Consider the following 27,310-nt stretch of genomic DNA (forward strand, 5'->3'; position numbering starts at 1 on the left):
TATCCACCTCCAATGCTAAGGAGCAGCAGTGTGTAGCATCTACAAGATGCACTGCAGAAATTCATCAAAGTTCTCAGGCAGCGCCTTACAAATCCATGACCATTACCACCTAGGTGTTAGGGCCAAGGTATTGGCATGGATAGAAATTGGCTTACTGGCAGAAGGCACAGTAGGGATAAAGGGATCTTTTTCAGGATGGTAGTGGGTGGCTATTGGAGTTCCACAGGTGTGTGTGTTAGGACTACAACTATTCCAGTTAGACATGAACGATCTGAACAAAGGAACTGAGGACATTGTTGCTATGTTTGTAGATGAGACAAAGGTAGGTGGAGGGGCAGGTAGTATTGAGAATGTAGGGAGGATGCAGAAGGACTTGGATAGCTTTGACAGTGGGCAAAGAAGAGGCAAATGGAATACAATGTGAGCAAGTGTGAGGTGATACACTTTGATAGGAAGAATAGAAGGGCAGATTATTTTCTAAACAGGGAAAGTTTTGGAAATCTGAAAAGTGAAGGGAGTCCTGGTTCAGAATTCTCTTAAGGTTAGCATCCAGGTTAGTTGGCAGTTAGGAAACCAAATGTAATGTTAGCATTCATTTCAAGAGGCTCTTACAAGAGCAGTGATGTACAGCTGATGCAGTAGAAGGCTCTCATCAGGTTGCATTTGTGCAGTTTTAGGTCCCAAATCTAAGGAAGGACACGCAGGCCATGGAGCGGGTCCACGGAGGTTTACTAAGAATAATCCCAAGGACGACGGGGTTGTCATTTCAGGAACGAATGAGAATTCTGGGTCTGTATCTGATGGAGTTTAGAAGGATGAGGGGGATCTGATTGAAACTTATAGAATACTAACAGGCTTGGATAGAATGGACGTGGAAAAGATGGCTCCAATAGTAGGAGACACTAGAACTCGTTAGAACTGAGGTGAGGGGGAATTTCTTCAACCATACAGTGGTGACTCTGTGGAATTCTGCCAAAGAGGGCCATGGAGACCAAGTCATTAATTAAGATTAAGACAGAAAAAGACAGGTTCTGGTAAGAGAATCAATGGTTATGGGGGGGGAAGGCAGGAGAACGGGGTTGAGAAATATACATGCTATGGTTGAATGGTGCGGCAGATTGAATGGGTTGAATAGCCTAATTCTGCTCCTATGTCTTATGGTTCAAGGGCAGCAGATACTTGGGAACACCACCACCTGCAAGTTCCTTTCTAAGCCACTCACCGTTCTGACTTGGAAATATACTGGTATTCCTTTGGTGTCATTGACGCAAAATCCTGGAATTCTGTCTCTAACAGCATTGTAGGTTTAACTACAGTACATGGATGGCAGCAGTTCAAGAAGGTAGCTACCTTCTCAAGGGCTACCGCTGATGGGAAATAAATGCTGACCCAGTCAGCAATTCCAACATCAGACGTGGGAACATAAAAACAAGAACAGAAATAGGCCACTCCACCTCAAGCCTCTGCCACTATTCAGTATAATTCCTGACATTAAATTCCAGCTTTCTGAACTACAGTCATATTTCTTAATTCCCTTAATGGTCAAACCCCTACACACACACATCTCTGTCAAAAATTATTTCAAGGATCCACACTGTTTTTTAGTCTTGAATAAACCTTTCATTCTGTTGATACTTGTGATGAATGGATTGAGCTATGAGTACAAGGGGAGGTAATTCAGCCAATTATTCTTGTGTGATAGCTTTGAAAGAATATCCAATTGGTTCAATTCCTTCACTCTTTGCATTAAGCCTGAGACAGATTTCCATAAAAGGTGAACTAATTGAATTGTTTGAAAAAATGAAGGATATTGGCTATATAACATTTTTCACACTTTCCATTATTAATGATTTAATGGGTATGCAATTGCAGAAACAAAATTCACCCCCATAATTTTCCATCAAATTTGGAAACGTACAAATTTTAAACATACTTTGCACTATTACCAAGACTCATTGAGATTTTCCAATTTTATCATTTGTTTTGTAGCTTGTACAAGGCTCGAATATTATGCTTGTCTAAGTAGATTAACTGGTAATTAATTCAAAGCAATGAATGAATAGAATATGTAGCTGAGATAATAAGGTGTAGAACTGGATGAACACAGCAGGCTGAGCAGCATCATAGGAGCAGGAAAGCTGACAATTCGGGCCTAGACTCTTCTTCAGAAATGGGGGATGGGGAGAAGGTTCTGAAATAAATAGGGAGAAAGGGGAAGTGGGATAGAAGTTGGATAGAGGAGAAGATAGGTGGAGGGGAGACAGACAGGTCAAAGAAGTGGGGATGGAGCCAGTAAAGGTGAGAGTAGGTGGGGAGGTGGGGAGGAGGGGAGGAGAAAAGTCAGTCCAGGGAGGATGGACAGGTCAAGGGGGTTAGTAGGTAAGGAGATGAGGGTGGGGCTTGAGGTGGGAGGAGGGGATAGGTGGAAGGACAGGGACGAGCTGGGCTGGGGTGCGGTAGGGGAAGGGGAGATTTTGAAGCTTGTAAAGTCTACATTGATACCATTCGGCTGCAGGATACCCAAGCGGAATATGCCATCTAGTGCTGATGCTTTGAAATTTAGCACTTACCAAGTATTGCTTCAGTGAGAAAAACTTGGAAGATACCATTGCTGTAGAAATTCAGCTCAAACAAAGCTGGAATTGTGGTGGTTGGAGCAATAAAGAACTCACTATTGCGACGGGAGCTTCTGACATTGACACATTCTCCCAATAAATGCAGTGCATGCATAACAACATCTTCAGAATTTCCAGAGAAGCCCAAATCAAAATCCCGAGCTAACACCACCTCCTTCATACAGAAGAAATCTTCGACCAACTTTGATAAATGGACACCCTGAATAAGAGCAAGGAGTTGGGAAAGATAAATCTCTAATCAAGTCAAGATCTTACCAAACATATTATGAAGGGGATGCAAAATAAAAAATGAAAGCACTGCAGACACTGTAAATTAGAAACAAAAACAAAGTTGCTGGAAAAATTCAGCAGGTCTGGCAACATCTGTGAAGGAAAAAAACAGAGTTAACAGCACCAGGCCTGAAACATTAACTCTGTTTATTTCTTCATAGATGCTGCCAGACCTGCTGAGCTTTTCTAGCAAACTTGGTTTTTGTTGATGAAGGGGATGCAATTTATTTTAGAGAGAGCAGGCAAATCAGATTAAAATCACACAAGTAACTTAACAAAGGGCTGCTGCATTCCCGATTTTGATGCTTTTGCTCCTTTAATTGGGGAATCACTAGAACACGACAGTAAAACTACTTTACACAGTAGGAGATGTTTAGTTCAGTTAGTTTGCAATGCAAAATAACACCAAGATTATGGGTTCATCTTCCCATACTAGCTGAGGTTACCATGAAGATCCGGCCTTCTCAACAACTCCGCTTGCCTGAGGCATAGTAACCCCTAGATCAAACTACTACCAGTCATCTTTCTCTCTCTCTCTCTCTCTCTCTAAAAAAAGAGCAGCTCTATGAGAGAAGCTAAAATCTAAGTAGCTCATGTTTACCAGTCTCAAACACTCCTTGTGCTAATTACACTGAGTTGCTTCATATGAGAGTTAAAATTCTCCAATTTCTGCTTTGAACTCCCTCTAACTTTCCAAGAAGTAACCCACGAAGTAATAAGGAATACTGGAGAGTGGTGCAAACCTTTACTCAATTTTGAAACATGTCTATAGTTCACACACAGTCAAACAGGTTTATAGAACAGAAAAAGGCCCTTTGACCCAACGAGTTCACAGTTAAAAACAGGACCCCATTATTCTAATCCCATTTTCCAGCCCTTGTCTCATAGTCATGTATACCTTAGCATCATAAGTGCACCCGAGTGCTTCTTAAATGTTACGAGGGGTCTTGGTTCTACCACCCTCACAGGCAGTAAAAATTCCTGACTTCCTCCATTGTCTGCATGAAAACATTTTTTTCTCATAACCTCTCAAAACCTCCTGTCCCTTACTTTAAATTAATGTCCCCTGGTCATTGATCCCTCCCCCCAAGGGAAAAGTGCCTTCCTGTCTACTCGATCCATGCTTCTCATAATTTTGTACATTTCAATCATATCTTTCGCCAATCTCCTCTACTCTCAGGATAACAACCCCAGTCTATCCAATCTCTCCTCATTAATGAAACTCTCAAGCCCAGATGACATTCTCCCCTGCACTCTCCATATGCTATCACATTGCTCCTAATAATGTGGATTCCACAATGGCACACAATACTCTAACTGCGGCCTAACCAACATTTTTCACACAGACTCAGTGTTCCTTACAATCACAGAGTCATACATGAGATATTCCACAATTGTTACTTGGGTCACGATGCTTATGAAACAAAAATTTCACTCAACCCTCTCATTGTAATACCTATTTTGCATATGTAATGCTGATATTTCAAAGAGACATTAAAAAAACCAAAATCTGTACTTTCCTTTCAGCGATCTAATGCAGGATTTGCTCCTAATACAAGTATAATTATTAATTTATTTAATTAATGGAACAGAGAAAATTACGAGGTGAATTTGTTGAGGTGTTCAAAATTACGAACAACAGAACTACATACTGTTTCCACTACTTGATAAGTCAGTAGTTTGGGATCACAATTTCAAGATTGTCAGCAACAGAGCTAGGAGTGGGATGAGGAGAAGCTTTTTAAAACAGAGTTGTCAGGATTTGGAATGCTCTGTCTGGGAGAGTGATGGAGGTTGATTCCGTAAGACTATAAAATAAGAGCTGGCTTTATATATTTGAAAGTAACAAATTGAGAATGGCTACATGGATAGGACTAGCTGGGTAGCTCTTTCAGGAATCATGTACAGCCATGATGGGTTGAATGGCATCCTTCTTTACTCTAAAATTCTATGATTCTATAATGTGTGGCTGGATTATGATTGGTAATGCCTGTAAAACTTGGCAATGTCAATCATAAAGCCCTCTATATCTATTCTACTGGATGCAGGGCTACAGTTGCAAATTGCAAAGAATCTTATTGTAAATGGAATAAGGCAGATATTAGAATTACCTGATGTATTTTAACTTACTCCAAAATATCAAAATTTTATTTTTTAAAAAATGCAACCCTTCATTGCGCATGCATTTTTACTTTTTGATATTTTTAGCAAGTGTATGTACAATTACTAGACTCTACACATGGACAAACTTTTTGCGTGACAGTCTGATTTATTTTGTGTGTCTGAAAAATTCAACATTGCTGGTGGAAAATAGGGAACTTGAAGATGTTGCCAGCTCCAGTTTATCTCCCCACTTGGAAAGCTTCACGCATAGAAATGACAACGATTTAGTCCAAGTAATTTAAGGGCATGTAATAACGCAATTTCAAAGTCATCCATCTGTACACACTTATCTCTGCAGTTGGACTAAAGTCCTCCCAAGTAACATACTTAATAACACTTGTATCTTTTGCACATGGTAGCACTTGTCATCCTCAATACATGACTCACAAATGAAAAGCTCTCACCTTTCTGTGCCTGTAAAGCAGCAAACATGCAACAATGTGAGTGGACATCACAGCAGAACATCTACTGGCAGCTGGAATTTATGAATCAAACAATGAAGTATAAATACAATGCCTAAATCAATTTGTAGACAATTTATACACTGATCAACAAATTCATGATCAACGTTTACTAAGTATTCTTAAATGTATTTGCTACCAAGTTTCTTTCTAAAAAGAAACCAGGATGAGTAATGACCGAAAGATTTGCTGATTGTAATTTTTAAAGGAGACTACAAGAATGAGGAAAAATGAGGAAGATGGCAAAAAATTCCCCCTCAAATAATTTGGAAAGACATCAAATTAAATTTGCATGTTTTTCTCTTCCTTTTATGTAGGCAATGAAATATACTGAAACATAACAGGTACTAATATCTTGCTAATACCTTAGTGAGCTACCTGTCCCTGAACTGACAGAGTGTACATCAGAAAGCTGTTCAACTGAGAGATGGTCACATGCATGATGAGCTGAGTCTGATCCTTTACCATTCCATGTAGACAGAGAACAGCAAACATGAAGGGAACTACTGAAAATCACTCACTTGCCCAACAGGTCAATTATAGAATATCCACTGCTACCTTACCTGACAGTGGCTATTGCATTAGGAGCATCACATAAAAATTAAGAGGTCTGAAGCAGACCATTTGACTCAATTGGTCTATGCCAGTTAAGGCTGAAGGTTGAGGGAGAGGCATGACACTCCTCCAGTTCTACCAACTAACAGTTTCAATATATCACTCTACAGCATTCCTTCACCCTTGTGAATTTATCTGACTTCCCTTATGTGCGTTTATGCTATTCAACTCAACTACTAAATGTGGTAGGAAGTTCTATTTCTTTATATTTAACTACAATTTTTCTTTGCATTGCTGATTCATAAAATAGCATTTTGTTTTGTTTCAGGTAAACAGACAGCAAGTATAATTTGAAACTTCCAAAAAACATCAATATTCAAGTGATTACAGTGTACACCTACTGAATAATGCATGTTTAGCCACATTGGAAATCAGTTGACGCCTGTATTGTTCGTCTGAAAAATCTCTGGCATTTACAATTGGAACCTGGTCAGGATCAGCATAATCAAGGCTTGGTCTGTATGGAAAAATACAGAGCAGAGTGGAATAACATATCAGTGAAATGACTACTATATTGTTATTTAAGATAAGGCCGAAAATTATGAAAACACTGTGAAGCAGATCAGATATCAATTGATCAAAAAGGAATACAAAACAACCTAGATTAAAGTGGAAATTATGCTTTTACACAAAAATTGTCTTTTAGCTCTTTGTAAGCCTCAGTTCACGAGTACTTTCTCTCATAATGGTGCAAAGTTTTAATAGTACGATCATTTTTTGGAAAGTTGAACAAACTACCATTCAAAAACAATTGATGTTTCTGAAAAATCCTTCAGAGACTGTTAATTAACGCAGCACAGAACTACAACAATAGAGGTCCCATGTAGGGTGACATAATGAGATTAGCTCACAGATTCACACCTGTAACTCTCCACAGAATTCCCAATCTGAGTCAAACAACCCAGAGGACACAGCAAGTAAAAGTAAAATTTCCTTGTGTTGGAGCTACAGATCAACACTAGTAGTGGTGGGGCCCCTCTTGTGACATATTGGTAATGTCCCCAGCCCTGGACCGCAAGGCCTGGGTTCCAGTCCCAGCTGCTCTAGAGGTATATAATAACATCTCTGAACAGGTAGATGATGAAAAACAAAGATTATATAATTTAAAAAACACTAGATGAGGCGTGGAAACAGACTGCCTTAATTGCTTGGCTAGTGTATGGCATTCATTTGAGGAATAAGGAATTAAATCAAAAAGCACTGGGGAGAAATGAAATGGCACCATACATTAGCTTCCAACATCAAATAACTTTCAGACGCAACAAATCCTGGATGAAAAACCTTTCTCAATCATGTTGCTGTGGAAGCAGTAAGAAGTAGAGTCACCTGCTACTAATTTCAGAGGCACCATCTGTAGCAAATCAGTATTTACATCACTAAATCTGAACCTGAGGGCTCCTGTGGCACAGTTATGGTGTCACTACTTTTCAGCCAAAGGGCTTGGATCCAATTCCCCACCTACTCCATGGTTATATCTGGGCAAGTTGATTAAAATATCTCAGAGGGACTGTTGTGGTGCATGGTACTGTCCCTAACTCTAAGTCAGGGAGCCTGGGTTCAAGTCTCAGCTGCTCTGTAAGCCAGTAACAACACCTTTGAATAGGCTGATTAGGGACATATCTGATCCTGAAGGTCCTCTAGGAAAATTCCTACTATGCTAACTTGAATCATAGTGCAGTTTTTAAAGTCCTTTGCAAAAACTCACCATTTCCAAACAGGTCCACTTTCATCAATAGTAGTTTGTGCAGGCCAATGGAAATAATCATGCTTGCTGGTCTGATATAGGGAGAACTGTGCATTTCACTTGCAGTCTAAAAATAACATCTCCATAGGCAAGCCAGTTTGTTGGTGTGGGAGGCAGGACCACAATTCAAGGCGTGGATAGTAATCACATCTTTTGATTTTATTTTCCTTTATTCATTCATGGGATGAGGGTGTTGCTGGCTAGGCAACATTTATGCCATCCCTAATTGCCCAGACACCACTTAAGAGTCTGAGATAACACGTTGTGAAGCTGGATGAACGCAGCAGGCCAAGCAGCATCAGAGGAGCAGTAAAGCTTGACGTTTCGGGTCGGGACACTTCTTCAGAAAAAAAGTTAAGAGTCAACCACTTTGCTGTGGATCTGGAGTCACATGTGGGCCAGACCAGGTAAGGATAGCAGTTTCCTTCCCTCAAAGACATTACTGAAGCAGATGGGTTTTTTCAACAATCAACAATGGATTCACAGTCATCATTGGGCTCTTAATTCTAGATATTTATTGAATGGAAATTCCACCATTTGCCATGGCAGGATTCAAACCTTGTTCCCGGAATGTTATCTAGGTCTCTGGATTAACAGTCCAGCGATTATACAAGTTGGGGTCACGATTTCAAGGTGAGAGGAGAAAAGTTTGAAGGGAGATATGTGTGGAAAGTTCTTTATGCAGAGGTTGGTGGGTGCCTGGAACGTGCTGCCAGCGAAGGTGGTAGAGGTGGGCACGATAGCGTCATTTAAGATGTATCTAGACAGATACATGAATGGGCAGGGAGTAGAGGGATACAGATCCTTCGAAAATAGGCGACAGGTTTAGATAGAGGATCTGCATCGGCACAGGCTTGGAGGGCTGAAGGGTCTGTTCCTGTGCTGTAATGCTGTTTGTTCTTAGGCCATCACCTCCCTCTAGAGGCAATGGACTATTGTGCATTTTTGACTAGAGGCTGCCATTGCAACAATCTACACAAGTGCACAATTGGTTTCATTTCAACAAATCAAGTACCATAAATTCTTGCCTTTATTATCATAAGTCTTACCTATCAGAGATAATATTTGGAAGGAGGATCTCCTCAAGGGAGACAGCAGCAGGCAATGGACGGTTCCTTTGAGCGTCGATATACTCCTGTAGTACCAAAAATTATATTACTTCCTTCATTTCCACTAACAGGAATCCTGGCACCTTGTAAGTGAACTAATTTTTCAATTAAAATAGCAAGGAAATTTAAAGTGAACATCACTATTTGAATAGCGTAATTTTGAAGCACTTACTTTTAAAAAGTTGGTGGTCAAGACATACCAAAACAATGACAATAAGGTGGTTTATTCTAGCAATAAACAAAAGCTTAACCCTTAAGGCAACATTCACAAGAAAGAACAAATTGGTTGATGAAAGCACAGGGAGCACTGTCCAGTCACAGGAGGGGCTCAAATTTCTTTCTTGGTATTCAGAGGATCCAAAATTGTGCAACAACTCAATGACTGATGTAGAGGAAAAAAAAACAATATTCTTAGTGATCTTGCTTTGGGTTCAGAGAACATCAGCCATGTTCTTTCATATCTCACAACCTTTTTATGTTTTGCATTGTAAGCCATGTATTTCAACTGCAATTTTGGCACTCCGAAATGGAAAATGAATAACAATTTATACATTTCAGGTCATAGTGGGAATAAATCAGTCTGTGGAATAGCTAGTTTAACAATATTGAATAGATCACATTTTTAAAGGGCTATATGCGGGAGACTGTCCCATTTTGTCACTCACCTTAATAGAAAAAGGCTGTCCAAAGTCTACTCGGACACAGCCAAAGTTTTTACGAAGCATTCTGAAGACTCCTTGTGCAACACCCCAAAGACTCTCTTTCTTTTTTGGCTTTCCCTAGAAAATAGCACTTTTATTTACATATTTTAGGATACATAATTCAGGGTTGAACCAGTGACTAAACATTTAGTTTAAAGGAACATTGTAGGTTGCTTGCCATAAAACTAATAAATGCTGCAAAGTCTACCAGGTAGTTCGCTGTCTTCAAAATTATGTCGATAGATTTGGCTCCTATTAGTTCGTAAAATTAAGCAATTCACCCACTTCTCCATTTAAAAGATTCAGATAAATGCAAAGGAAGGGAATAATCAACAGTAGTTAGATCGACATACATAGTGAACTAACATACATGTTTAACAGTGAATATTTAAACAGCTGTCAAACTTCACTGACATTTCTCTTGGGTACACATTCTCGACAAGATTAATGGTTCAAGTTTTGTAAGAAATGAGTGGTACAATAGGAACAGATGTTTCTTTCTACCATGATGCAATACTGCATCATTTATATTAAACAACCTGTAATAAATGTTTTCATTTTCAGCCAACACCATAGTAAAGTTTTAAAAAAATCTGCCAATGCACTCCTGACTTTAATCAAAACGGCATAATGCTACTCACCAGCTGTTCACTGTTGTAATTGCCTTCGATGATCCGGTCATATGAGATTCCCACTGGAATAATCATAACATCGGTAACAGTGTTTTCATAAAGGCTATCGACCACAATAGAAAGAAGGCCCGTCATGGCCATGTATGGTTTACCGCTCCGAGACCGTGTGCCTTCCACAAATATTTCCATAAATTGCCGCTGGCGGAGAAGTTCCCCAATGTACTACAAAATGGAACAGATAACATTTAAATAAAAATAGACCAGATGTATAATTACTTACTCATACACTATTGGCTGGCCTTCCACCAATCCCTTGCACCTTTCATTATTGAACATATATTTTAGTTTGATATATTCTGAAAGAACTAATTCCAGCAACAAAAAATATACTGATATACTAGATGTTCAGTCATGGACTCGTGGAACATTTTTAATATTCTTTTAGGGGATGTTAAGCATCACAGGCCAAGGACACACCCAGGAAATCCTAGATAACAAGGGTCGAATCTTTCACCAGCACTAAAAATGTCAAAATTCATGTTCAGGAACTTCTTTTTGATAGAGTGAACTGCCAGGCAAAACCTTAAATTCAGTCTATGTCTGGATTAAAAGTATATTTCAATCTGTGGGAATGCCAATAACACAAATTAATGCAACAAGAAAAAGCTTTCCCCAAGACTTTGCACACAGATAGGCATCAAAGTCCACTTTGTATTTAAAAAACAATAGTACTACACAGTGCAGTGAAAGAGAAATCAATTCAGAACTTTTTCAACGCAAACGATCCACTTGTAACAGCAGTCATGAGATCCCATTACAGCAGCGTCACAGTGTATATACACTGTTAATTCTTCCAAGAATTTGTTTCAACTCTCTACTATTCACATCAAAACGTACCACGCGTAATACGGCTCTATACAGAACATCCTTTCGTCCATCTGCACCAATATCCAACTTTCGACGGATGAAGAAGCCACCTAGTTTTCTTATGAGAGTGCTGAAAAATCAACAGGCAGCTTCTTAAAACAGTAGGTCCACAACAAACTAGCTGTGACAGATCAATAACTTGAATTTTTCAGGCAACTAAAGACTTCTGTGCAGTTAAAGATCTTTGCAGCTTCAATTTAAAGCTGGATTTTTTCCATTATGCTGTGTCAGAATAGTTGTTTTCGCTTGTAATCATACAGTTACAAGAAATTTTAAAGGTTTATATTTTAAAACAAGTCACCAGGCTAAACCAGTAAATAAGACAATCACCTAACATCTTTTATTTATTGTAGTGTCACACAACAGATTTGCTAATAAACACTGTTGCAATCAATGCTAAGAGACATGAATAAGATGCAGTCTTATTCTTTCTTCCAACAACAAACTTTAAACTGAGCCTCGAACATACAAGCCACTGCCCCGGTGTCATATTTCCCTTTTCCACAACAAAACTCTTCTGAATTTGTTTTGTAAGAAAGTCAATTTATAAAAAAAGTTTAAAAAAAAAGTAATCTAAGGCTGCGAACACACATTCATCAATAACTTCATCAACTGCTCAAACATGTCCACAGAACCCTCAGAGTTTACAAAGAAAAGAGAATTTAATCCCATCAAAGAAAATACTAAAGTTCAAAGGGTACTGATCAATTCCAACTTGTTTAATTAAATGGCGTAATTAAAATTTAGGTTTTAATTATAGAATCCCTACACTGTAGGTAGAGGACATTCAGCTAATTGACACTGCACCAATCCAATCCAGTCAAAGACCATCCCCATAACCCTGTATTTATCATGACTTACCCACCAAGACTGTATATCCGTGGATACTACAACATGGCCAATCCACCTAACCTGCACATCTTTGGACTATGGGAGAAAATCGGAGCACCCAGAGGGAATCATCCATGGAAAACACACAAACTCCACATAGACAGTCACCAAAAGCTGGAATCGAACTGGGTCCCTGGCACTGTGAAGCAACAGCGCTAACCACTGAGCCATCCTGCAGTTCGCTGCGCCATCATGGACATTTTTCTCACCAAGGATTTTCTTTAAAAAAAATTAGTTAAACTCGGAATAACTTCTCTCCATCTCGAAATTATGGCTAAGGGAAGAAGAGTAGATATTTCATCCCTTTCAGGCTGCTCTACGTTGTTAACTGTGGCCGATTTGTCTTTTTAATTCCGATATCTTGCTCTTTCTTTTCATATCTATTATTGCTACTTTTAAATTCAAGTATTTGTTTTGTTAAACATCAACTGACATTATATAAGAATATAAGATAAAGAAGCAGGAGTAGGTCATTCAGTCCCTGAAACCAAATCCACAATTCAACAAGATTACAGTTAATCTGTCCCACACCTCAACTGCTCTTTTGCGCTTGCTCTGCATAGCCCACAACATCCCAACATAACAAAATTATATCCACCTCCTCTAAACATTTTCAGTCATCTTGCCTCCACAAATCCCCAGGGTAGAAAATTCCAGACAGTTACCACCCTGAGAAATTACTTTGCATTTCACTTAAATGAGTGTCCCCTTATTACATAACTATATCTCCTAGTTTAAAATTCCTCACGAATGGAAATATCTTCTCAACATTTATTCTGTCAAGTCTCCTCAGAATCTTGTATGTTTCAGGGAGGTGATGGCATACTGCTATTATTGCTAGACTATTAATCCAGAGACCTAGATAGTGTTCTGGAGACCCAGGTTTGAATCCCACCATCGCAGATAGTGGAATTTGAATTCGATAAAAATATCTGGAATTAAGAACCTAATGGTGACCATGAATCCATTGTCAATCGTCAGAAAAACCCATCTGGTTCACTAATGTCCTTTAGGGAAGGAAACTGCCATCCCTACCTGGTCTGGCCTACATGTGAATCCAGACCCAACATTGTGGTTCACTCTTAATTGCCCTCTGGGCAATTAGGGATGGAGAATAAATGCTGCCTAGCCAGAGACATCCTCAACCCATGAATGCATAAAGAAAATAAAATGTGAGGCTGGATGAACACAGCAGGCCAAGCAGCATCTCAGGAGCACAAAAGCTGACGTTTCGGGCCTAGACCCTTCATCAGAGAGGGGGATGGGGGGAGGGAACTGGAATAAATAGGGAGAGAGGGGGAGGCGGACCGAAGATGGAGAGCAAAGAAGATAGGTGGAGAGGGTGTAGGTGGGGAGGTAGGGAGGGGATAGGTCAGTCCAGGGAAGACGGACAGGTCAAGGAGGTGGGATGAGGTTAGTAGGTAGCTGGGGGTGCGGCTGGGGGTGGGAGGAAGGGATGGGTGAGAGGAAGAACCGGTTAGGGAGGCAGAGACAGGTTGGACTGGTTTTGGGATGCAGTGGGTGGGGGGGAAGAGCTGGGCTGGTTGTGTGGTGCAGTGGGGGGAGGGGATGAACTGGGCTGGTTTAGGGATGCAGTGGGGGAAGGGGAGATAGCACCCCATATTCCGCCTGGGAACCCTGCAGCCATATGGTATCAATGTGGACTTCACCAGTTTCAAAATCTCCCCTTCCCCCACTGCATCCCTAAACCAGCCCAGTTCATCCCCTCCCCCCACTGCACCACACAACCAGCCCAGCTCTTCCCCCCCACCCACTGCATCCCAAAACCAGTCCAACCTGTCTCTGCCTCCCTAACCGGTTCTTCCTCTCACCCATCCCTTCCTCCCACCCCCAGCCGCACCCCCAGCTACCTACTAACCTCATCCCACCTCCTTGACCTGTCCGTCTTCCCTGGACTGACCTATCCCCTCCCTACCTCCCCACCTACACCCTCTCCACCTATCTTCTTTGCTCTCCATCTTCGGTCCGCCTCCCCCTCTCTCCCTATTTATTCCAGTTCCCTCCCCCCATCCCCCTCTCTGATGAAGGGTCTAGGCCCGAAACGTCAGCTTTTGTGCTCCTGAGATGCTGCTTGGCCTGCTGTGTTCATCCAGCCTCACATTTTATTATCTTGGAATCTCCAGCATCTGCAGTTCCCATTATCTCTAATGCATAAAGAAATAAAGGTTATCCCTCACTCTTCTAACCTGTTAGCCGTCTCTATAAGTGAACCTCTGCATCGCAGGAATCATCCAGTGACTTGCTTTAGAATTGTTCCAATGTCGGTATATCCTTTTATCTAAATACAGGGCTAAAACTGTACACCGTCCTCCAAGTGTGGCCTCACTAATATCCTACACAGTTGCAACAAGACTTCTGTATTTCTATTGTGGCAAGTCTTGAGCAATAAAGACCAAAATTCCATTTGCTTTCTTAATTCCTTGCTGCATCTAATTCTGTTTCTATGGCCTACAAAACAAAACTTCACATTTTTAAATTCCTTTAAATTTTTTTGGAGCTTTGAAACAAACATATCTATAAGCAAAATCTAATAGCAAGTGTCTCATCAGATTTCAGATGTACAATGAGCTGTCTGGTGTGCCTGTGCCAGCAGGGACCAAGTAGATGAAGAGAAATATCTTTGGATCAACTTGACTCACCTAAAAATTGGGATATTCAGATTATTCCCAGCAGCAATGTGCGGTGCTTTGATATTATGACAGAACAGAATGAAAGTGAGCAGTAGATAATCAATATGAGATTTGTGAACTGGCAGAAAGATCAACGGGACATTCTGCTGTAAAGAAAGCAGAAAAGAGAAGATTAATGGACTAGAAACTTATTTGAGGAAACTCTCAATAATAGGCAAAACCTTGGTCAAATAAAAGCTGAATAATATTGGATACAAAAATCTATGTCATGCAGTATATTTATCTTTTGTTTATTTTATCCATTGTAACAATAAATTAGATCCATGACAATTAGTGGTACATCTTGTTTTGCCACAATTGCCTTGAACATAAGCTTGCAGTAATATCAGCATTCCTATTTTTTCAATGACAATATTATCACACAAGCAGCATGGAGATCTGCACACAATACATACACAGCATATTGGCAAATTAATTCAAGCTTTTAAAATCTCACGTCAAGCGGCAGGTGAGTATTAACAACCCACAAATCCTTTATAAGTATTTCTCAATGTCAACAATTCTTCACATAACATCCCTTTTAGTAAAGGACAATAATTATACTGTTGAACATGCCAAGGATAAATCCTATTAACAAGTTACAAATGAGACTTGAGAGTGTGATCAATCAAGTACAAACAAAGTACATGTTGTTCTTTTTCAAACAGACAGATGTGAGGACAGTACTGGAGCCTAATGTCTATAGACATAAAAGCTTTCAGTTTACAGACATGCATTACAAATATTCACTTGTAAACCCAACAAGTTTCAATATGTTTCTATATAAGGCAACCATTTAGTTTTAATTGACTTGTTCAGATGTGCTATAACACCTCTGAGGCTCAGAGGCAGGTACTCTACCATTGTACCACAGGATCACTTAAACCCCCTTATAGTTATTACTAATTAACCCATCCAGGCAAATTACAATATCCTTGGAACAGGTGAAGCTTGAGCCAAGACCAGTTAGCCCAGAAGTAGGGACTCTACTAATGCTCCAGTTGTTCAGTGGTGGGAATCGGGGAGACAGCGCGAGGGGACCCAACTCCAGTTCCTCGGAAACCGCGTTAGAGAACTGGAGCTGGAGCTGGATGAACTTCAGATCATTCGGGAGGCTGAGGGGGTAATTGAGAGGAGTTACAGGGAGGTAGTCACACCACAGGTACAGGGCAAAGCTAGATGGGTTACAGTCAGGGGATGGAAAGGCAACAGGCAGACAGTGCAGGGATCCCCTGTGGCCGTTCCCTTCAAAAACAAGTATACCATTTTGGATACTGTTGCAGGGGATGACCTACCAGGGGTAAGCCATGGGGTACAGGTCTCTGGCACAGAGTCTCTCCCTGTTGCTCAGAAGGGAAGGGAAGAAAGGAGGAGAGCATTAGTCACTGGGGACTCCATAGTTAGGGGGACAGATGGGAGATTCTGTGGCAACAAGAGACTCTCGCGGTTGGTGTGTTGCCTCTCAGGTGCCAGGGTCCGTGATGTCTCGGATCATGTTTTCCGGATCCTTAAGGGGGAGGGGGAGCAGCCCCAAGTCGTGGTCCACATAGGCACCAATGACATGAGTTGGAAAAGGGATGGGGATGTAAGGCAGAAATTCAAAGAGCTAGGGTGGAAGCTTAGAGCTAGAACAAACAGAGTTGTTATCTCTGGTTTGTTACCCGTGCCACATGCTAGCGAGGCGAAGAATAGGGAGACAGAGCAGTTGAACACGTGGCTACAGGAATGGTGCAGGAGGGAGGGATTCAGATACCTGGATAATTGGGGCTCATTCTGGGGTAGGTAGAACCAGAATGAGATGATGTACACCTGAACCAGAGGGATACCAATGTCCTGGGGGGGAAGTTTGCAATACTCTTCAGAATGGTTTAAACTAATTCAGCAGGGGGATGGGAACCTGAATTGTAGCTCCAGAGTACAGGCGGTTGAGAGTAGTGAGGTCATGAATAAGGTTTCAAGGTCGCAGAAGCCTACCGGCAGGCAGGAATGTGGTTTCAAGTGTGTCTACTTCAACGCCAGGAGCATCCAGAATAAGGTGGGTGAACTTGCAGCCTGGGTTGGTACCTGGGACTTCGATGTTGTGGCCATTCAGGAGACATGGACAGAGCAGGGACAGGAATGGTTGCTGCAGGTTCCGGGGTTTAGATGTTTCAGTAAGATCAGGGAAGGTGGTAAAACAGGGGGAGGTGTGGCACTGTTAGTCAAGGACAATATTACTGTGGCAGAAAGGAGATTTGATGAGGACTCATCTCCTGAGGTAGTATGCGCTGAAACAGGAAAGGAGATGTCACCCTGTTGGGAGTTTTCTATAGGCCTCCAAAAAGTTCCAGAGATGTAGAGGAAAGGATCGCAAAGATGATTCTGGGTAGGAGCGAAAGTAACAGGGTAGTTGTTATGGGGAACTTTAACTTTCCAAATATTGACTGGAAAAGCTATAATTTGAGTATTTTAGAGGGGTCAGTTTTATCCAATGTATGCAGGACGGTTTCCTGACACAGTATGTAGATAGGCCAACAAGAGGCGAGGCAACATTGGATTTGGTACTGGGTAATGAACCGGGCCAGGTGTTAGATTTGGAGGTAGGTGAGCACTTTGGTGATAGTGACCACAAGTTGGTTATGTTTACTTTAGCCATGGAAAGGGATAGGTATATACCGCAGGGCAAGAATTAGACCATTGGGGAAAGATAATTTTGAGGCAATTAGGCAAGATTTAGGATGCATAGGATGGGGAAGGAAACTGTAGGGACTGGGCACAATGGAAATGTGGAGCTCGTTCAAGGAACAGTTAGTGTATGTACCTGTCAGGCAGGGAGGAAACCGTGGTTTACCAAAGAAGTTGAATCTCTTGTCAAGAGGATGAAAGACGTTTATGTAAAGATGAGGCGTGAAGGCTCAATTAGGTCGCTTGACAGTTACAAGTTAGCCAGGAAGGACCTAAAGAGAGAGCTAAGAAGAGCTAGGAGGGGATATGAGAAGTCTTTGGCAGGTAAGATCAAGGAAAACCCTAAAGCTTTCTATAGGTATGTCAGGAATAAAAGAATGACTAGAGTAAGATTACAGCCAGTCAAGGACAGCAGTAGGAAGTTGTGCGTGGAGTCCAAAGAGATAGGAGAGGTGCTAAATAAATATTTTTCATCAGTATTCACACAGGAAACAGACAATGTTGTTGAGGAGAATACTGAGATACAGGCTATTAGACTAGATGGGATTGAGGTTCATAAGGAGGAGGTGTTAGCAATTCTGGCAAGTGTGAAAATAGTTAAGTCCCCTGGGCTGGATGGGATTTTACCTAGGATTCTCTGGGAAGCTAGGGAGGAGATTGCAGAGCCTTTTGCTTTTATCTTAATGTCATCATTGTCTACAGGAATAGTGCCAGAAGACTGGAGGAGAGCAAATGTTGTCCCTTTGTTCAAGACGGGAGTAGAGACAACCCTGGTAATTACACACCAGTGAACCTTACTTCGGTTGTGGATAAAGTTTGGAAAGGATTATAAGAGATAGGATTTAGAATAGTCTAGAAAGGAATAATTTGATTAGGGATAGTCAACACAGTTTTGTGAAGGGTAGGTCGTGCCTCACAAACTTTATTGAGTTCTTTGAGAAGGTGACCAAACAGGTGGATGAGGGTAAAGCGGTTGATGTGCGTATATGGATTTCAGTAAAGCGTTTGATAAGGTTCCCCATGGTCAACTATTGCAGAAAATACAGAGGCATGGGATTGGAGGTGATTTAGCGGTTTGGATCATAAATTGGCTAACTGTAAGAAGACAGAGGGTAGTGGTTGATGGGAAATGTTCATCCTGGAGTTCAGTTACTAGTGGTGTACCGTATGGATCTGTTGTGGGGCCACTGTTGTTTGTTATTTTCATAAATGACCTGGATGAGGGTGTAGAAGGATGGGTTACTAAATGTGCGGATGACACTAAAGTCGGTGGAGTTGTGGATAGTATGGAAGGATGTTGCAGGTTACTGAGGAACATAGATAAGCTGCAGAGATGGGCTGAGACGGGAAAATGGAGTTTAATGCAGAAAAGTGCGAGGTGATTCACTTTGGAAGGAGTAACAGGAATACAGAGTACTGGGCTAATGGTAAGATTCTTAGGAGTGTGGATGAGCAGAGAGTTTTCGGTGTCCATGTGCATAGATCCCTGAAAGTTGCCACCCAGGTTGATAGGGCTATTAAGAAGGCGTACAGTGTGTTAGGTTTTATTGGTAGAGGGATTGAGTTTTGGAGCCATGAGGTCATGATGCAGCTGTACAAAACTCTGGTGCAGCCGCACTTGGAATATTGCATCTGGTTCTGGTCGCTACATTATAGGAAGGATGTGGAAGCATTGGCAAGGGTGCAGAGGAGATTTACCAGGATGTTGCCTGGAATGGAGGGAAGGTCTTATGAGGAAAGGCTGAGGGACTTGAGGCTGATTTCATTAGAGAGAAGAAGGTTAAGAGGTGATTTAATAGAGACATACAGGATGATCAGAGGATTAGATACGGTGGACAGTGAGAGCCTTTTTCCTCGGATGGCGATGGCTAGCATGAGGGGACATAGCTATAAATTGAGGGGTGATAGATATCAGACAGATGTCAGAGGTAGGTTCTTTTCTCAGAGAGTAGTAAGGGCGTGGAATGCCCTGCCTGCAACAGTAGTAGACTCGCCAAGATTAAGGGCATTTCAATGGTCATTGGGTAAACATATGGATGGTAATGGAATAGAGTCGGTTAGAAGGGCTTCAGATCGGTTTCACAGGTCGGCATAACGTCGAGGGCTGAAGGGCCTGTCCTGTGCTGTAATGTTCTATGTTCTATGCAGCATAGAGCCCCCTTCATCCCTCTATATATTGGAGCACAAGTGGAGCAGTGGTAGTATCCCTTCCCAACTTGGGTTTAAGTCTCACGTGCTCCAAAGGTGTGTCATAATGTGTCTCAACAGGTTGACTAAAAATACTTATAGGAGCTCAAGTAAGTCCCCAGTTAATGAGCACCTCCTGAATACAGTTAGATACTCAACTACTATAGTTAATGTGATCTACGATCAGCAAAGTAGCCCAGCCAAAAAAAAAGCAAATGAAATAAACACGATTTGAGACAGGAAGAAATTGTGACTAAATTAATTTAAGATGTAAATTGAGACTAATTTAATTTATAAGTAAATTTAAACAATGGTTAAAAGCCATTCAAGCATTGCTCTTAATTTAGAATGTTATTTAAATACCTCAATTAGATTAAAATGTGAAATTACTCTGTGTCCAATGCCACACAATTTACCAACCATGGGTATCAATCACTTTTAATTTAACTGACTACTCCCAAAGCACTTTTACACAAATGAATGTAACTTGTATTTAAAGGATGAATCAGGTTTGGAACAATGCTGGTTACCATCAAATAGCGTTTTGTGCTAGGATCCTCAAAGAACTGGAAGACTAGTTACTATATGACTTTACCTTCTTGGGTTAAAATATTCGTAATGCTTAAATTACAACGGTCACAAGCTAAATATAAACAGCTAGACTTTGGTCTTCATAGCTCAATGCAGAATACTTTCTTTCATTTTATGGTAGCTCAACATATTAAGTTAAATAACAAGATTTTTGAAATTCAGACAATGCTACTGAGCTGCCAATATTGTTTCATTGGGATTGCTTTATTAAAATTCAAGTTGCTTAGTCTTATTGCACTTCTTCATTGTAATCTTTCCCTCTCTCTCTTCTCCACCAAAACATTACTTACAACCAGCATTCCCTAACCTGAAAAAGACTGCTGGTGTTCACTCACATTTTCTTTGTTCTTAGTTGGTCAGGGTGTGGCCTTGGCAGTGCTGAGGCTGCATTTCAACTGACAAACTTCTTAGTAGCATTCCAAATTAGCAAAGGAAAATAATGGAGCTAACACTTTGGTATTGCACTGAAATGCAACTTCAAATAGTACACAGTGTGCCTTCGAAATCAAAACAGTGCAACTTTATATTAAGCACTGCGCAATGGAGAAGGCCAAGAGGTAAGGAAAACAATGCACATTACACAAGAACATCACATATAATTTGATTTCAAGACAGCATCATTGGCAACCAAGATGACTTAAGTCTCACCCAGCACACATACTCCTGCAGGGGATCTTGCGGTTTAACAGTAGTATGGCTGCCTCTGGGCAAGAGGGTCCAGATTCAAATTCCACCCACTCCAGAGGTGTATCATATCATGTCTGAACAGGTTGATTACAAGTATCTACCCATTCCTGAGCCAATCAGAATATGTGACATAAAAGTTACATTATACTATCTAACTATTTAGAAAAAAAGGACATTTAAAAAAAAAACTACTAAGGAAACTGCAGAAATCACCCTCAAATTAATCCTCTTATTCCTTCAAGTTACTTAAATTTCCTCCTCCCTAGCAAAGGCTTCCCTCAGATTAGCATCAGATAAAAAGTATTTGGGTCACGAGCCTGCCTGGTCAGCTCACTATTCAATTATGCATCTATTAGCAACCCACTTCTAATTATAACCATAATCATGACCGTAGGGCAATAATTTAGGAGTTAAAATTTGGACTATTGAGAAAAGAATGTTGGTTGCTAATTAATACACAGGTATTTTCTGAGTGATTTTGTTATGATGATAGTGTTACAGGTTCATAGATTTTACTAGAAAAGTATCAAATGACAAAAAACTGAGCTTATTTGAAGTAAACTTAACGCCTGGCATTTTCAGGCGCTCTAAATCCAAAGGAAACATTCAGAGACTGAGGTGTCAGGCCTTTGAACTGCTTGTCTCTAGGGATGCTAAAGCTCAGCGAGCAATAAATAGATTTGAAGTGTTACAGCATCATCAGTAACTCATGCCAATTGGATACCTGAGCAACAACACGCTAAATGTCTATTGATTCCACGTAGAGCAAGTGAGCAAAGGTAAACAATTCATCAGAAGGCACCGCACAGGATCCAGGTGTTTCCCAACACAACAGGTAGTTACCCTTATCATTCTCATTCTACTCTTAGCAACTAACAAGCAAAGTAGATATAATTTCCTACTCAAGTACACTGCACTTCATTAAGTTTGCACTTATTTGTAATGCTTACCTCTGCTGCAGCTTTTTTAACCATTTCCAGCTGCCCTTTGTGAATCTGAATGCTCCAAAAAAATCCATTGAACAGTTTTAGCAGCACCCAACCTGTTAGTCTTAAAAGAAAAGGTTATTTACACAAAAGTTTATTGGATGCAAACTACCCTTTTTTAATTCCTTCCTCTTCATCGAACCTGAAGCAAAAATCTTGTGACATCAATCACGGTTCTGTACAGCGACTGATGGAAAATGCAAATGTTAAATCATTTGAGCATGGAAAATATTATATTGTGAAATTGAAAAAGGCCAGAATAGCCAGGGAGGGGGTAGATGAAAGGAAGTCGGTGGTTCCGGCCATAGCTCAGCAAGGCAGAGGGCAGGGGTTGCTGCCAACATTTTACAAGTGGGCTGACATGATGTTTACACAATGGGAGGAAGTGTTGGGTATCCTAAAAGGCATTAAGGTGGACAAGTCCCCAGGTCCGCATGGGATCTATCCCAGGTTATTGAGGGTTGCGAGAGAGGAAATAGCCAGGCCTTAACAGATAACTTCGCAACATCCTTAGAAACGGGTGAGGTCCCGGAGGACTGGAGAATTGCTAATGTTGTCCCCTTGTTTAAGAAGGGTAGCAGGGATAATCCAGGTAATTATCGAATGGTGAGCCTGACGTCAGTGGTAGGGAAGCTGCTGGAGAAGACACTGAGGGAGAGGATCTATTCCCATTTGGAAGAAAATGGGCTTATCAGTGATAGACAACATGGTTTTGTGCAGAGAAGGTCATGTCTTACCAACTTAATAGAGTTCTTTGAGGACCTGACAAAGTTGATTGGTGAGGGAAAGGCTGTAGATGTCATATGCATGGACTTCAGGAAGGCGTTTAATAAGGTTCTTCATGGCAGGCTGATGGAAAAAGTGAAGTCACACGGGGTCCAGGGTGTGCTAGCTAGACGGTTAAAAAACTGGCTAGGCAACAGGAGACAGAGAGTAGTAGTGGAAGGGGGTTTCTCAAATTGGAGACCTGTGACCAGTGGTGTTCCACAGGGATCTGTGCTGGGGCCACTGTTGTTTGTGATACACATAAATGATTTGCAGGAAGGGATAGATGGTCTGATTAACAAGTTTTCAGATGAAACAAAGATTGGTGGAGTAGCAGATAGTGAAGGGGACTGTCAGAGATTACAGCAGAATATAGATAGATGGAGAGTTGGACAGCTAAATGGCAGATGGAGTTCAATCCGGGCAAATGCGAGGTGATACATTTTGGAAGATCTAATTCACGAGTAAACTATATAGTAAATGGAAAAGTCCTGGGGAAAATTGATGTTCAGAGAGATCTGGGTATTCAGGTCCATTGTTCCCTGAAGGTAGCAATGCAGGTCCATAGAGAGGTCAAGAAGGCATACGGTCTGCTTTTCTTCATCAAACGGGGTATTGAGTACAAGAGTTGGCAGGTCATGTTACAGTTGTATAAGATTTTGGTTCAGCCACATTTAGAGTACAGCGTATAGTTCTGGTCACTACACTACCAAAAGGATATGGATGCTTTGGAGAGCGTGCAGAGGAGGTTCACTAGGATGTTGCCTGGTATGGAGGGCGCTAGCTAAGAAGAAAGGTTGAGTAGCTTAGGATTATTTTCATTGGAAAGACAGAGATTGAGGGAGGACCTGATTGAGGTCTACAAAATCATGACGGGTATAGACAAGGTGGATAGCAAGAAGCTTTTTTCCCCAGAGTGGGGGACTCAATTACTAGGGATCATGAGTTGAAACTGAGAGGAGGAAAGTTTAGGGGAGTTATGCATGGAAAGCTCTTTATGCAGAGGGTGGTGGGTACCTGGAACACGTTGCCAGCGGAGGTGGTAGACACAGACACGATAGTGTCTTTTAAGATGTACCTGGACAGGTACATGGACGGGCAGGGAGCAAAGGGATACAGACCCTTAGAAAATAGATGACAGATTTAGACAGAAGATCTCGATCGGCGCAGGCTTGGAGGGCTGAAGGGCCTGTTCCTGTGCTGTAATTTTCTTTGTTCTTTGACAGCCAAGACCCTCTATTACTGTTCTGACTGATGAACTGACTCGGCACTGATCAAAAATAGGACCTTTTGCACAATCCAGTTTCAACTTATTTATGTAACAAGCCACAACAGAAATCTGAATAGACTTCTGATAAATTGTAAGAAGCTCTCAGCTGGTTACTGATTATAAATCTATTTGTTTTCTCTGAGGGAATAGATGAGAACAGTATATGATCTAGCAGGATTAGGATCTGTTGTGCCACTGCTTTCTGATTATGTTGGCAATATTGTGATTTTGTGCAATGAATAGAATTTTTCTCACAATGACCTTCCAAGTATCAAATGATATGATGATAGAGGGGGTGGATGGGAGGAGAGAAGAAACACAACAGGAAGCATGAAAAGAAATAAAATAAAATGTAACAGTGGCATGAATTTATGATACGCACGGTAGAACAAGCCTGTTTGATCAGGTCATGACCTTGAATCTATTCCTGAAAAACGGTTTGCCACATACAATACCAGAGGACAAGATTAGAGTAAACTGTCAAATCACACTACTATGAAGCATTCTGTTGCAGCCATTTTTACCTTCAGTTTAACAGCTGTGAAAGCAAAAGGGTGGTAATCAACCTGTTTGTTATCCAGACATTATCTGCCCAAACAAACTGTAACTCTGTATCTCTACCAGAATTCAGAGCTTAGAAGATTGTTTGTCAGCTTGGTTCACTTGGCAGAATTCTTGCCTGAATGTGAAATCCATACTTGAAACTCTCAGTCAAGCATTTTGGCCCATTACAGGAGCTGCCTCATCAGTGGACCGCATTGTCAAGGAGCAATCTTTCAGATGAGATGTCCATCCAAACAGCCACTTTCAATGGAATATGACAGGGAAATTAATCCAGATAGTTTAAACATTATTGTAAACGTCTACATTAATTACAAATAAAAACTGACTCAAGCAATGCTTTTGTTACCGTCTCAATTACCTGATCACAACAGGTGAAATATTGGCCACCATCTGCTGAAGGATTCCTCGAGCTTTTCTCTTTACTTTACTCACAGCTTTAGGCTCTGGCTGGGCAAGAGTTTCCACAGGCATTCTTTCAGCTACCGTATCCATAATAGCCTTTTGCACTCTAGTCAAAAGTTCACAGAATTAATTTCTTTTAAAAAAAAAACTGTATACTTCCAAATAACAATTCTCTACTCTACTGTTTTAACATGGTATTGCCAACACTTGTGATTAAGTTGTACAAAAGCAACTTTCACGCTCATATTACACTGTGAAAAATGAGTGCCTAATGCGATATTTAGATTTCATGAACATTCTGATTGCATTGTAAATACTCTAGAGTATTTGGATATCTTGTTGGATATCTAGAACATGTTTGGTTGCAGAGCTCCTTGGCCTTCTCTTCCTGCCTCTCTTTCTCCCCTTCCCTTCTTCACACCAACTCCAACCAATTTCACCACGTTTTCTAATGCATTGATGATATCAGTGCTGATGTCTGATGGAAAACATCACCAACATTCCTTCAAATGTCCGTTCCTCTCTCACCTACGCACAAATTTTCTGCAACTGTTCTGTTCCTCGACTTCTCTATCTCTATTTCTGAGGATAGTCTATCAACAAACATTCACTACAAGACCACTGACATACGCAGCCAGCTCAACTATACACTTCCTTATACATCGCTTCCTGTAAGAACACTAATCCACTTTCCTAGTTTCTAACTCTTTATAACTTATGTTCTAAATATGTAAGGCTTCCACACTAATATTACTGATTTTCCTCAATTTAGGATTCCCATCAATATATTTGACAGGGCCTTGCATCCTGCATTCTATTTATAACATTTCTGCTCTCACTTTTTCCTCCAAAGATCCCCTGTCCCCACGTTCCATATTCAGCTTTGCTACCTGCAGCATGATGCCACCACCAAACACAACTTCTCCTCTTCTCAAATCTCAGCATTCTGAATGGAATGTTCCCTCAACTGTCTGGCTCATTCCTTAAACACTCCATAACACCCCCTTTTTTCCCCTTACATTTCAACGTAAGTGCCCTTTAACCTCCTCCTACTTTCTTTACCTCCTATGGTTTCTGGGTTTAACAGTGACTTCCTGTACTTCTTTCAATTAGTATATTGTATGCACTGCTCATAATGTACTCTGCTCTACATTGGGTAGGCCAAATGCAGACTGTGTGAATGAATTGCAAAATGCTTTCTTTCTACCTCAGCTTGACTTTTTTCTCCCCTTGTCCAGTCCCTTGCCACTTACCTTTGGATTTTTCTGACCTTCACATTAATGTCAGAATTTCCAGTCCTCTTCACCATGGACGTGCAAACCCTCTGAATGTCAATTCGCCATCAGGATAGCCTTAGAGCTCTCCACCACCACTCTCCTCTGCCTGGGTGAGATTGTCCACATGTTGAACAACTTCTCCTTTAACTCCACTCTCTTTCATCAGATCAAAGGGGTGGCAATGGATACCCTGCATGGGCCGCAGTTATGCCTGTCTCTTTGTGGAGTATATGGAACATTCCTTGTTCCAGTCCTACTCTAGCTCCCACCCACAACTCTTTGTCCAGTCCATCGATGACAACATCAGTGTTGCTTTCCTCTCCCATTTGGAATTTGAAAAATTTCACTTCAAAAATCCAACCTGCTCTCACCTTCACCTGGTCCATCTCTGACTGCTCCCTTCCCTTCCACGAAATCTCTGTTTCCATTTCTGGAGATAGGTTAGCCATCAATATCCACTGCAATCTGAGTCTCACAGGTAATTGGACTACACATTCTCACACCCTGCTTCCTGTAAAGACTCCATTCCAGTCTCCCAGTTTCTCCATGGCATCTGTTCTGATGAAGTCACCATTGGCAGAAGAGCCTCGGAAATTCCAATATTTTCCTCAACCATGGATTCGCTGCTATCAGGGTTAACAGGGCCCTTAGTCACATTTGACTCATTTCCTGCACTGCTGTCATTTTCGCCATCTCCAGTGGGATAGCACCACCAGAGACACATTTCCCTCCTCTCGGTTGTCAGCATTCCGCAGGCACAGCTCCCTCTGGGATACCCTGGTCCATTCCTCCTCCATTCCCAATACCCCCTCACGATACCTTCCCATGCAATCGCAGCAGCTGCAATATCTACTTATTCACCTTCCCCATCCTCGTTATGAAAGGCTCCGACACACTTTCTCTCAATTTACCTGTACTTCATTTAAACTAGCTTACTATATTTGCTGCTCATAACGTGATCTTGTCTACACTGGGGAGATGAAATGCAGACTGGGCAACCACTTTGCTGAACACCTAAGTCCTGTCTGCAAAAAAATGACCCTCAGTTTCCAGTTGCCGGCAACTTCAAAACACCACT

The 27,310-nt window shown here is 41.2% G+C and overlaps 1 protein-coding gene across 7 annotated transcripts in view; it reads right to left on the reverse strand.

Moving 5' to 3' along the window:
- Positions 1-27,310, reverse strand: part of gpam (glycerol-3-phosphate acyltransferase, mitochondrial) — a 78,846-nt gene that overhangs the window by 16,241 nt on the left and 35,295 nt on the right. For 6 of the 7 annotated variants that reach the window (XR_007249568.2, XM_059653026.1, XM_048551221.2 and 3 more), the window contains 10 exons: positions 24,912-25,061; positions 21,919-22,018; positions 14,810-14,946; positions 11,229-11,328; positions 10,341-10,553; positions 9,664-9,777; positions 8,939-9,024; positions 6,487-6,602; positions 5,474-5,544; positions 2,571-2,835 (listed from right to left, as the gene is read on the reverse strand). Coding sequence is in view for 6 of the 7 variants with exons in the window: in XM_059653026.1 (XP_059509009.1) it covers positions 2,571-2,835; positions 5,474-5,544; positions 6,487-6,602; positions 8,939-9,024; positions 9,664-9,777; positions 10,341-10,553; positions 11,229-11,328; positions 14,810-14,946; positions 21,919-22,018; positions 24,912-25,061 (1,352 nt within the window). In the remaining variant the exon portion in view is untranslated. The remainder of the gene's footprint in view (positions 1-2,570; positions 2,836-5,473; positions 5,545-6,486; positions 6,603-8,938; positions 9,025-9,663; positions 9,778-10,340; positions 10,554-11,228; positions 11,329-14,809; positions 14,947-21,918; positions 22,019-24,911; positions 25,062-27,310) is intronic. The other variant, XM_048551220.2, reaches the window with a different exon arrangement.

Source organism: Stegostoma tigrinum, chromosome 20 (assembly GCF_030684315.1).
Source record: "Stegostoma tigrinum isolate sSteTig4 chromosome 20, sSteTig4.hap1, whole genome shotgun sequence".
In the NCBI taxonomy this organism is placed as follows: domain Eukaryota; kingdom Metazoa; phylum Chordata; class Chondrichthyes; order Orectolobiformes; family Stegostomatidae; genus Stegostoma; species Stegostoma tigrinum.